The sequence below is a fragment of the Pteropus alecto genome, unplaced genomic scaffold (assembly GCF_000325575.1).
Source record: "Pteropus alecto unplaced genomic scaffold, ASM32557v1 scaffold98, whole genome shotgun sequence".
Classification (NCBI taxonomy): Eukaryota; Metazoa; Chordata; class Mammalia; order Chiroptera; family Pteropodidae; genus Pteropus; species Pteropus alecto.
The window spans coordinates 8,745,084-8,758,250 of NW_006443570.1; the positions used below are offsets into that span (position 1 = coordinate 8,745,084).

The 13,167-nt window shown below is 37.1% G+C and overlaps 1 protein-coding gene across 7 annotated transcripts in view; it reads left to right on the forward strand.

Annotated features, from left to right (window-relative positions):
* Positions 1-13,167, forward strand: part of STXBP4 (syntaxin binding protein 4) — a 221,613-nt gene that overhangs the window by 107,849 nt on the left and 100,597 nt on the right. For all 7 annotated transcript variants that reach the window (XR_001518050.2, XM_015599227.2, XM_025041773.1 and 4 more), the window contains one exon: positions 6,858-6,915. Coding sequence is in view for 6 of the 7 variants with exons in the window: in XM_015599227.2 (XP_015454713.1) it covers positions 6,858-6,915 (58 nt within the window). In the remaining variant the exon portion in view is untranslated. The remainder of the gene's footprint in view (positions 1-6,857; positions 6,916-13,167) is intronic.

Below are 13,167 nucleotides of genomic sequence, written 5' to 3' on the forward strand. Positions count from 1 at the left end.
ATTTTACTGTTATCTTTGTTCTTGAGGTTATTTATGTCCGTTATATCTGGCATTACTATATCATGGTGTACTAGTGCACATTTCTTCCCAGCTCTGTACTGTGACATTATATTAGTAGGCTGAGGTCAGTCGTGGTAGGAGTATTTACACTATGGAGATCAGCAAGTGCTACAAATTAGGGCTCCCTCTCTCAAGAGCTGTAGATAAACATTTACCATCATACTACTCAGTGAGGGTCAGCGAGTCCCATTAGCTTCTTTTGCTGAATGTTATCATGAGTGAAACAGAAACTAATTTCCTGTATGGAGGAGAGGATTGTAAAAAATATAGCTACACGTTAATAAAGATTTCCCCTGTAGATAATTTAAATACTTTTCCTACATTAAGCATCCAAATTATATCTTTAGAACCATAAGTGATGAAGAAGGAACTGTTCTTTTTATTATGAATAATAATGGTTTCCTTTTGGATATCATTGAATAGTAATATATCATCAATAAGAGTCTCATGATAACTCTATAAGTTAGGCAAGATGACTGCTATATAGAGACTCGACAAGATTATTACTTTCCCATGGTTATTCAACTTGTAATTGAGAAACATTACATATAGATTCAGATTTTCTGACTGCGAATCAAGTGAAAATTTTGCAATATGATGAATTTTATATTCTTTAGTGAAGCCTTATTGAGTTAGATGACTCTTTTTTTCTTTGTCTCTCTCTCCCGTTCCCTCCCCCACCCCTCTGCCTTCTTCTCTTTTTCTTCCACTCAAGATATCAGATGCTAAAAGTTAAATGTATTTGAATTTTTATAACAATTACACTAGCAAATGTTTTTCAAATAAATTTGGCTCTGTTAGAGCTCTGTCTGCGAGTGATGGTGTTGTCTTTTTCTATTTTATTCTTAGAATTTTCATTCTCCAGATTTCTCCCCAACCCAACATCTGCCTTCATTCATGTGAACCTTTACTTTTCAATTCTTTTTGTCCAATGGTTTATTTCCACTTTACCATTCCTACTGCGAACCTTGGCATCAACAGAAAGTGGTTCAAACTCCCAAATCTCTCACTCAACCCTCCCGCTTTTCAAGCTCATTACAGGTGTATTGTTCTCAATAAGATTTCCTCTTGTCTTCACTGTTGTTTTTACTTGTCTTCTCATTCACCTTGAAATCTAGGGTCCATTATCCTAGTCTCTCATACACATTCCCTCAATTCACTTGGCCCTTTTTCCTTCTATCACAGCATTTAACAAAACTCCAAACTTCAGCAAAAGCTCAATCACCCACCTTCGATATCGTATACACAAGTAATGAGCGTTGCTACAGCTATACAACCATAATCACTAGATTCCACTAGATATTTATGTATAATTTGAATTATTTTAAAGTTCAATATTTTATCTATCTCTGGATCTGGTTCTGTTGGTGGTTTTATTTTTTGGTAATGGATTTTTTTTTTCTCTTAGTTTCTCTCTCTATCATAATTTTGATTGAATATCAGACATTGAAGGTACCCAACTATGGAGACTGAGACAAGTATTATTTAAACCCAGAAATGAGTCTGTCTCTACTCTGTCAGGCCTTTAGCATGTGGGAATTATTCGTTCTCATTTGTAGGCGAGCTGGGTGTGTGTTTCGTTTCTAGCATTCACCACAGACTTCACATACATCCAGTGTTTGTCTGCAGCTCTTCTTGTGCCTCTATGAGGTCTCTAGTGCTAGAGCGTTTTTCTCAGTATTCCAGCTCCATCCTTAGCTGGCAGCAGGCTCTACGCTCCTATGACACAGTGCGTGTTTAATGTCTGCTCTCTTGCCCTCCTCTGGAAGTGGATGGCTATTGCTTTTTATGCAGTGCAAGGTTAGCGGTGGATGTGGGGAGTGGAGGGTGGGGGAAAGACTCTTGGTTTTCCTACTTTAGTCTCTGGTTTAGGCAGGCCCTGTGCACCTGAGTCTCCATGGGGACTTTCTCCGCCTTCTCAGTGACATACAACCCTGTCTCCTACTCAGTGCTCAAGTGGGTTAGTCAAAATCTGCTTTGTATCAATGCAGGATTCTGGATTTGAAAGGTATCCTGCCCTCACCTCTTCAGTGACTTAGTGCATGGTGAATACGTTAGGTTTTCTTGCCAACCCTCACACCCCAAGACAAAGAAGATTTTGCTGGAGTCATGGCAGGGATTAGGAATGTGATGATTTGTTGCACCTCTCCCAGGAACAGATGACTTTTGCCTCATGTCACTCAGAGCCCTGTCCAGGGTGTGGAATCTCTTGTTTCTCCCACAGCAGCAGCCAGCTCTTACTTTATATCAGAGGAGATCTCGGGGCATCTACAGGTTTTGCGCCTGTCTCCCTGTAGCGGTTGATCACCACCTTGTACTTGTGCAGGGCCCAGAGCGTGGATGGTATGGCTGCTCCACCCTCGAACTTTCTGCAGGTCCCGCATGAGCCTGCACCACCCGTGGGGCTCTCTCAGGTCTCCTACCCACCTCCATCTTTCTCATGAACAAAGAGCTATTTAGGGAGTGCAAGCTCTCCTTGTGCCAAGGGCTCCCAGGGATGCTGAACTATCACGTTATCCCATAATCAGGCTTTACAAATTTGTTGATTTACTAAGTGTTTTCCTCTTATCCACCTATATGGCAACACCTCTTCTTCCTTTGCTCTACCAAGAGAGAAAGAGTTTGTATGCCCCATCTTTCCTCGGAGGGGCTCATCACCCTTTGGAATTCAGTTCACCTGATAATCAGCTCAAGTGAGGAACTCAGTCCCTGAGGAACTCCAAAGAATTTATTCTTTTAAAAGCTGTGCAGCTTTTCCCCACATATGGTGAAGGCAACATTCTCTTGCAATTTTGCTTCGTCTTAAAGAAGAGCAGATCTCCTGCTTCCTTTTTAAGAAACTTTCAAACAATTTTAACACGGCCTGCAAAACCCTGCATAGTCATATTTGCTGTCTCTCTAGCCAAATCTTATATCACTCTCCCCCTCCCTCCCTCACTGTGTTCTCTCAAGTCCTCAATTGTGCCAAGCTCTTCCCCATCCCAGAACCTTTGCACACACACTGTTCACTGAACCTACAGTGTTCTTCCCCTTCTTTGTACCTGCATAATTCCAGCTCCTCCAGAGAGCCTGCCTTGATGCAACACCTCCCCTTCCATCCAAACTGGTGCATAGATTACTTCTTCATTCTTTTCAATAGCTGGGCAATAGCCCATTATCCAGATATATTGTTTTAATTTAATCAACTCCCCTTGGTGGTTATTTAGATTATTTCTTGCCTTTTGTTTTTATAACTAATAATCTTACATATAAAGCATTTCTATAGGATAAATTGCTAGAAGAATTTCTGTATTAAACGATACATGAAGACAGATCAGCATTGTGCTTAAGAGTCTGGGCTATATCACCTGCCAGCTGTATAACCTTGGGCAAATGATTTGACCTTTCCCTCATTCGTAAATAGAGATAATAACAGTACCACTCAAGATTGTTGTGAGGCTTAGTGAGTTGGTACACACATAGAGCTTAGAACGGTGTCTAGCACATAACCACTCAATAAATGTCAAAGGTTATCATTAGCATTTAAGATTTAAGATAGTGTCAACTCATAAGTATATTATCAATTTATTCTTCCATCAGTATGAGAGTGCCTCCTCACACCCTCAATACTGTGTCTTATTAAACTACTTTTTCATCTTTGCTAGCTTGAACATGAAATATCATAATAACTTAATTGGTATTTCTTTTATTAAGAGTGAAGGTAAGCATATTTCATATGTTTAAGTTAATTTGTGTCCTGTGTCCTGAATGTTCCATGAGTTCCAGAGACTCCAATTTGTCATTGACTTTTTTTCTTACTGATTGTAGGAGTTTTTTACATATTAGAGACTTTAGCTTTTGTCTTTTATGAGTTAGTCTTTCATAGTATTCAATAATTTTCCTTCATCAGACTTATTTTTATTTTTAATGTTGTATTTATTTATGATTATTTTTTAAAGCTACATAAGATCAAGATCCATGTTTATTTGTTCATCATTGTATATTGAGCACTAAGTAAAATGCTAAACGCATAATAAATGATCAATAAATATTTAATGAATAAGCCAAATATGACAAAGAGAATCTTGGTACATAAGGAGACTGGGAAACTGGAAGGGAACTATTTTGTATGGAAATGTAATAAGTTTGTTTGAGATATGTGAGTTTTAGGTGACAGCTAGTATTCAAAGTTGAATATGTATGATATTCTTATTTGGCAAGATACTCAGGAAGATTTGGGAGTCATCACCATGAAGTGGTTGATTAGAAACATATGATCTCTGATGGAAAGAATGTTATGTGAGAGTTCATAGACAAACACTTCCAATCAGAAACAATTTCAAGTGATTAGAGTTGTCATAACAATTGTAAAACAAATATGAGAAGAAAAGGAAAAATAGAAGCATTACGTATTTGCAACTATAAAGATATGGGGAATATAGAAAAATTTTAATGCCTTGGAACAATAATGATTATTGAAGAGTATTTAGATAATATGTTATTATAATTATGCTCAAATTACTTATTGTGAAGAAAAGAAAATCTTTAGTAATAGAAAACTGGGTCCATCATAATTATGTAAGCTTGTGGAAATCAAAGTGCTCTTTTTATATGAAGTAGGCTTTTTGGTATATCAATCTATTGTGTTTTTCAGTTTATAATAGGACATTGATTATGTTTTCTATTACTGAACTATCACTGATAGTTACTATCAAATTAGTCTCCAAGTCTATTTTTTATAGATTATATTAACTACATGAAAAAAAGAAGAAACCATTCAGTCTTCTAAAAAGAAATGCTTATTTTTTCAGAACAGAGAATTTATCCTAAAATAAGCTATACGTATTATTTAACACACAGGAATATCTTAATGGCTACAGTCATCGAAGAACCATTTGACGTCAATGGCTATGAGTTGGTACCTCTAATAAATCTGTTGTAAAGTTATAGTCTTTGTTTAATAATTGTAAGAAAGAGATCAGGGCAGGACTTCTCTTCTGAGGGCATAAGGGATGTGGGATCCCAGTGTCAATCTATTTTTAAATGATCCTGTGGATTAAAAGATACTATATTTAAAGTATACATATTTTTCTCCTTTTCATTAAAATATATGATTTAAGAAATTAGAAATATAGATATAATTCTGCTGGACAGACAAGTGAATCATTTAGACAAAAGCCTTGGTCAGGTTAGAATGACTTTTGACTTAACTTTGAGCTGTCTTTGCCTTACTGATCAGAAATCCTGGCATTTCTCGACATTTTCGTCATGAAAGCCAGGTTTTTATGCACAGTCATCAGATTCATCCTTGCAGGTGAGGGGCTTGTCAGTGATGAATGAAGTGATCTGTAACAAAGACTCAGAAAATGTGAAGAAAGGAAATAAATCTGCCTAAAGTGGGGCGGCGGCAGCAGTTTATCATGGTCTGTGTGACTGAGCACACACTGGCAGTGGCACCTGAGGAGGTGTACATAGTGTCATGTCAGGGCTTTTAAGAAGCCAGTCAGTTGCTTATGCTAAATTCTCAGAAGTGCTTATTTTCTAATTAAAACAGGAACATTTATTCATTAAGAGAGAAAAGAAACTCCTAGATGGCCTGTGTTAATCTACGTAATAGTTACGTAGGCAATAGTTACAAATTTTTGACCAGAGTATTATTGTATACAACTTCTGTTAAAAGACTGGAGATAAATATAAAATAAAGCTTCTTTTGTTTTCCTTAATTGTAAAAACAACATCCATCTTCTCAAAAGATATTCTCTACAAAGCAAATGGTGATAGAGTAAGGTTTTATTTCATATAAATAGTTACTGTCCCTGAATTCTTGCCCTGCCTCTTGCTGGCACTTGGGTAGATGGAAGTCAGTGGTCTGTTGTTATAGCTCAGTAGCTTTCTAAAGAAGTAGGCTACCTAAGTCAAGGAATCTGTCCTGTAGTGTGTTTATCTATCTTGTATCCATCAAAGGAACCATGATAAGCCAATATCAAAGGACTGATCCCACAGGTCAGTTAAAATCCTTAGCAGTACTCAGAGATGGAGTGGAGGGATAGAAACCATGTGTTCTAGGGTATTCTAATTGGAATATAAGAGAATGTGACTGCCTCAATACGATCTTGTTTTCTTGGTGTGATGAGGACAAAAACTTATCCATTTGCAGAAATATGGCCAAATAATTGCTTGCTTACTTCAATCTGTATTTCTTTATAGCTATTTTCAATCCCATTACAGAACTGGAAGCTATGTTTAGAAAATTGTTTGTCCATTTATGTTTAGTGCACAGAATTCTTAATTGACAAAATATAATACCACAGTCTATTGTAAATCACTTTGCAAAACTTTTGAACTTCATAAGGAATTTTACATTGTCCAAAAGCTGCTTTCAAACCCATGCTGATCTGGCATTCATGCACCATTCCCTATGGAGTTGAGTGAAAGAACGTAAAGGCAGCCAATTAAAGAAACTGAGCCAGAATAGACGAGCAGAGGCCATCTTGTCCATCCTTTGCCTCCAGGCAAAAATCATCCCCTGCACCAAAAATTTTTGCTTGAATCCTGCTAACAAAAATGCTCATCACATGTAAATGACGACTCATAATCCAGTTACTGCAGCTAAAGCAGATCGTTAACTGTTCAGGACTTATTTGTTGTGTTCTAAAGATGCTGAGGAAGAGAGTGCATCTGAATTGTTTTAACTCCAAAATTATTTTTGTACAAGAAATGTACTCAAATAATTGTAAAGATGTGGGAAGTTTGTGTCCAGAAATAAAGTTATCTTTTATCATCTTATTAAATATATTTTTGGTTTCCTTTCATTCTAGATCTACCTTACGGGTGGGAGGAAGCTTACACAGCAGATGGAATCAAGTACTTCATCAAGTAAGTACAAGCATCTCAACCAAGTAAGCAATTTTTTCACATCTGGAGAGAACCTGGGAGTTGCAGAATAATCAGCAAAACCAAGAAACCCTTTTGGAGGTTACAAAAATTAGAAACAAGAAATGAAGCCTCTCCATTTTCATTTCATGTGATTTAAATGCTAATATCAGATATCGTTTGGGGGGAGGAATATCCGTAATAATTTCAAGGGAAACATCAAAAAATTAGAACAGGACCATCATTTGAACTTAAATATCGACTGCCTGTATTCACTTCTGACTAAAAGTATTAAGATTTATGAAATACTTTTATTAGTTTTAAAACTTCTTAATAATACTACTAATAATCAACATTTGTAATGCTTTACAGTGTACACGTTCATTCCTCTGATTTATTTTTTGAGCAGAGTAGATGCCCAATAAATACTCATAAATTTACAATATGGAGAAACTGTTATGGTGAAAAAAAAAAAACATGAAAAATCATGCTACCATTAACAACATTGAGAATCTAAAAGCTTCGTATTTGAAAAGATTTCAGGAAAAACTAGGGATAAACTGTCAAAGTATTGTCATGATGTATTTTTTTTTCTTGTAGTCTCCAGCAAAAAAGTAACTAATAAAGCAAAGGTGTAGTTTATAACATGTGAAGGATATCAGGATTTTCAGAGCAGAGGGTCCAAGAATTCCATGCATAGATTACGTTTAGTACCGTACTGTTCACTTCTTGAATTATAACTCTTCTGGAAGGGAAGCTGCACTCTATATGCTGTGTTAACTGTTTAGTTCCCAGAAGATTGAATCACTGTGCTGTAGGGGAGGCAGGAAAATGAAAAACCACATTTAAATTTGCACTGGGTTTCTTTCTCATATTAACTTTGTGATGAATAAAGGAAAAGATATTGGGGCAGGGGCACATTTATTGAGCACTAGCTGGTGTTGAATAGCCAAGCATATGTTAGGCATATTTTTCTATGCGTCGTATCATTAAAGCCTCTTAACACTGTAGAAAGTGGACATCACTTAGCTCTTGTTAGGATGGTATTATGATGGTAGTGAGCTACTTCCTGCCCTCAGCTTTGTCTATCTCCCAGAAGATGTCCAAAACAAATGCCCTATCAAAGAAAGGCAAACTAGCATTTATTACTAACTGGGGTTCTGAATCCAAAGGCCTTTGTAAAATATCAGTAAATGAGTCTGAACCCTGTGGAGAACTCCTTGACCTAAGCTTAGCCTTAGCCATCTGTTATTATACCCCAACCCAAAGGTGAGTGTCAGAGCCTGACTAACGTTATCTGAGGAAAGGATACTAAAGACACACAATCACTGACTACCACAAAAAAGGAATAGCCTTGGACTGGTCTCCTACTATAAGGGAGAATAGCATCCAAAGAGAGGAAAGAAGAGAATGACTAAATAAATCCTTTGACTGCTTTGAGATCTAACTGATAATCCCTGTGGAAGGAATAGAAAGAGACCATTCTAGTTGTAGAAAATATATTCCTTAGGGTGTGTTTTTAGAAGCCCATCAATTCCTTTCTTTGGACTTAATCTCGACTCATAACGAAAGCAGAAAAGACATGATAAGATAGATTTGTTTCCCAAAGGACAATGGTGGGTATCATTGTCTCACTATTACAGTTGGAAAAACTATGTGGAAAAGAAGTTAAATTTGTCAAGGCCACACAGTAGTAAAATTTCAGAGTCAAGATACAGACCGAGGGTTGTCTGGCTCCAAAGTGACCCCCAACATACACACACACATACACTGCACCACCTTCACCTCCTTATTTTAATATAATATATTTACCTGTGACAAAAAAAGATATTTTAAACAGGTCTTAATTTAGGTAGAGCTCTATACTTTATCCATTTTAAAACAGCAAAATAGAAACAGTTCTAAGAATAAGTCGTTATCTCCTGGATATTAGAAAAAGTCAACTAGTAAAGATAAGTGCTTCCTTTACCCATCCTCATGAAGGAATAGGGTGCTTACTATGAGTTGTTTTGTTGTTGTTTGTTTTTGTTTGTTTGGTTTGTTTGTTTGTTTGTTTGTTAGCTAGAAGTTAACCCTATTCAAGCACCAGTGCTTATTTTGGCCTAACTGTTCTTGATAAAAGTCTTATTAATAAGTGTTACATAGTTTCCTGCCTTCTTACACCAAGGCCACTGAACAAAAACAAATCATTGCAAACATCAATCTTATATATAATACAGTGAGTTCTGCAGAGGGATATTAAGCTGAATACAGACACAGCTGCCATCTCTCTGCTCTCAACGTGCCTGTCCATCCCTTCATCCCTATTGTTCTTTTTTATCCTCTACGTACTTCACCATCTTCCCTAGGAAGAGGACAGGTCACCAGAAAATCAGACTTATTTGAATTGCTTGTAAATAGCCCTTGAGTGTGTTGTACATGGGTTTGTATGTGAATCAGGTACATAAGTTCTGGTACGGGTGGATTTGATATCAGAAAGGGCATGTAGTATGGGGCAGCGGTGCCTAGCCTATTTAGTTCCAGGGACTGGTGCTCCTATGAGAATCTAATGCCTGATGATCTGAGGTGGAGTTGAGGTGGTGATGATAGTGGCTGCAAATACAGATGAGGCTTCACTCACTCACCCACTGCTTACCTCCTGCTATGTGGCTGGGTACCTAACATGCCACAGACCGATACCGGTCCATGGCCGGTTGGGGGCCCCTGGTATAGGGGAAAGAAGAACATGCACCTTGGAGCTGGAGAAACTTGGGTTCAAATGCTGGTGTCTTCATAGACTAGCTGGACACATATCCATAGAACGACCTTGGACACGGATACTTAACCTCTCTGAGCTTTAATTTCCACATTTATAGAATGAGAAGAATATTAGTGCTTCATAGGATTCATGTCTAGAATAAATGAGCTTAGGTATCAAAAGAACATAGCACCTGACCCAAAAAAAGACACTTTCAGCAAAGGTAAGCCCTCCTCACTCCCTCCCCTCACTCTAACATTTCCACGGGGGTTACTTCATGGCTCTTAGCTGCATTCAGATAGGTGATGTTGCCAGATAAGCAAACATCCACTATATGTCTTTCTTGAAACTTTGTTTTTGTTTTTTAGCTTTTTGTTCTGTTTTCTAATCTTTATCCTCCCACTACCCCAACCAAAATTTGAGCCTGGATAGCCTGTGTTAGGTTTTGAGGTAGGAGTGGTTCATTTACCAGATAAATATACTTTGGAGGCAAGAAATATCAAGTAATGAACTCAGGCCATTGCCTCTCTCACCTTTGCTTAAAAAGAACAATGATTAAAATCACCCTTTCGGAACACCAGAGGAGATGGTCTCAATGCATGTAATCTTTTCCTTGAGATGGAGGAGATGATGGTCCGTATGCATATAATCTTTTCCTTGAGATTGACATCTGTCACTGTCTTCCCAAAAACTGAGTTGTTACATCTGATGGAAGCCAAGCCTCAGGCAAAGAAATAACTGTCGGTGCTGTCCTAAGAATGCTCAGATGAAAATAGTCCTCATTGAGTATTCCTATCCATCCACTTGTCCATTGCACAGCTATTAATACTTTGTAGTTATCTATTTAAGTTCTGATGCAGGAGAAGGAAGTATTTTACCTGGTATACACAAATTTATTCAAAATGTTGGCATTGCTAGAGTGTTTCATAGAACTAAAAACATGTATGTCTCTATGTGTATATACCAGTACATGTATGCACATAATGCATATAGGCAGGGTTTGCTCATTTGATATATGTGTGTGTGTGTGTATGTGTGTGTGTGTGTATTGTCTCTCTCTCTCTCTAATTATATACATACATATATATATAAAGCATTCAAGGGAAAACTTTTTTATTTTCTTCTTAGAAAGAAAGTTGCAGCATTCTTAAACTTAATGACAAAATGTCATTATCTTGATGGTGCTATAATGAAATTATCTGATTAACTTGACCATTTTTCTTCCCAACTTCTCATCTTCCCTTTGAAGTTGTATACTATTCCAGGTTTATAGTAGTCTTCAGTATGATTCCATTCTAAAAGTTCATGTACTTTATACATATGTTATATAATTTGACAGAATTGTTATGTGAGTTATGTTTGATAGTAAAGCGAATTTAAATATTGCAGATTGGGCATAGCTGCCACATTGCTTTCATTGTACTCTTTTATTTTTTATTGAAGATTCAGATTTATTATGATCAGTGATCATAATTGTATTAATTTTCTATTGCTGCGAAGTTTTACAGCTTAAAACAATAAATATTTATTTTCTCATTCACTTTCAGAGGATTGAGAATCCAGGTGTAATTTTGCTAGATCATTCTGGTTCTCTCTCTGGGTTTCTCATAAAGTTGCAGTCATGCTGTTAGCCAGAGCTGGGAATTGAAGAATGGCTTAGTGGGATTGGCGTATTTTTTCCACGTTCACACATGTGGCTGTTGGCAGGAGGCTTTATTTCCTCACCACGGCGTGGACCTTTCTCTGTAGGGCAATAGGGGTGCCCACAAAAGCAAGGGACAAAAGAAAAAGTATGAGAGAAATATCAAGACAAAAGCTGCAGTGGTTTTTATAACCTGTCTCAGAAATGAGTGACATACCATCACTTCTGCCATACGCTATGGGTCATGCTGACCAACCCTGGTACACTGTAGATAGCAATTATACAAGGGCGTGAATGCCAGAAGGTGAGGATCACTGGGAACTACCTTAGAGGCTGCCTACCACAGTGCTGCTTCATATATAATGTGTGTAAACTATATAAACAGTACAAAATTCTCAGTATCAGATACTTGCCTCAAACATTCGATTATACCTTGGTGACTTTTCAGATAGGTATAATCATTTGTTTTTAAAAGTTCCTTAAACTTGGCTTATAATTCTCCATTCTTTTTGTTGTTGTTGTTGTTGTTGTTGTTGTTGATATGCCTTTAATCAGATTCTAAAATCTAAGATATTGCTCTTCATGCTATAAAACCCGTATTCCATTTCATGGGATGGATTGTACTTAAAACATTACAGATGCATATCAGTGGAATGTGGGGAGTCTGTGATTTCCGAATGAAACAAAGTTTCTGTCTAGAGCAGAAAAGGCAAATAGATTTCAACTCAGTCTCAAGTATAGTTTTGTTAAGAATTCCAAGGCCTTATTCAACCTCACCGATGTGTGCCTTGATTGATTAGAGATGTCTGCAGTGAGTGCGGGGGGAGGGAGAGAGGACTAGACATGTAGGACACATGCCACATCTTTGCAATCTTTGGTCTTCTAGAGCATAGTGCTAGCACAGGAGCTCTGCCAGGATGAACAGTAATAATGCAAATAGAAGGCTGGAATAACAAAATAAACAATGACACCCCCCCCCCATATTCAGTATATAAGAGCTTTGCTTTTATGACCCCAGAGGATAACTGATTTCTAGTAGGCATAGTTTTTCTAATTTCTTTCCAGTCAAAGAATTCACTAATGACTCTTCAATGATTGTCTGAACTTGGGGTAGGACATCCCATTAGGTTGTCCTCAGGTAGGAAAGAATGTGGGTCATAACCTATATATGAATAAAATTGTCCTTATCAGCCTAGTATGCTAATTAAAGGCTTAAGTTAGTGTTTTCTCATTTAAAAATAAATAAAAAATAGAAAACACAAAAGTTAACAATTGGAGGTTATGTTTTCTTATCTCCTAACTTTATTTTGCAAGTAGAGCCTATCTTAGGTAATTCTAATGTAATTAGAAATTAAGAGATTGAGAGGTGGGAGAGGATGGAGAGGAAGGTACAGTTTCTGGGGTGGAAATGAAAAGCTACTATTTTTGACTTTTCCTAAATCCATGACAGATTATTTTAACTCCACTTTAGTGAACAATGTCAGGAGCCCTCCTACTGAAGACCTCATTTGGCCATTTTGATTTTTAAGGAGTTAAGAAATACCCACTGACAAACTACTAAGGTCTGAGGCTTACTTAATGAAATGTCAGGGCAATTTCTATACTCCCAACCAGATAAGGAGAATGTGTGTAGGCACCTCACTATCTTTTGCAGGTATGAGAATCCTGAGCATTTCATTCTTAACAAGACTATAATGAAGAAACCAAAAAAGAACTTAAAGGAGGAAATATTGAGCTTTTTTATATTTTATCCCTCAACATGTCTTAACTCTGAATAAATTATAAGGTATTGAAATCCCTAGTTTGGATATAATCATCTATGTGATAACTGAGTTAGCATATCCAGTTACTAGTACAGTGCCTGATATGTGTAGGG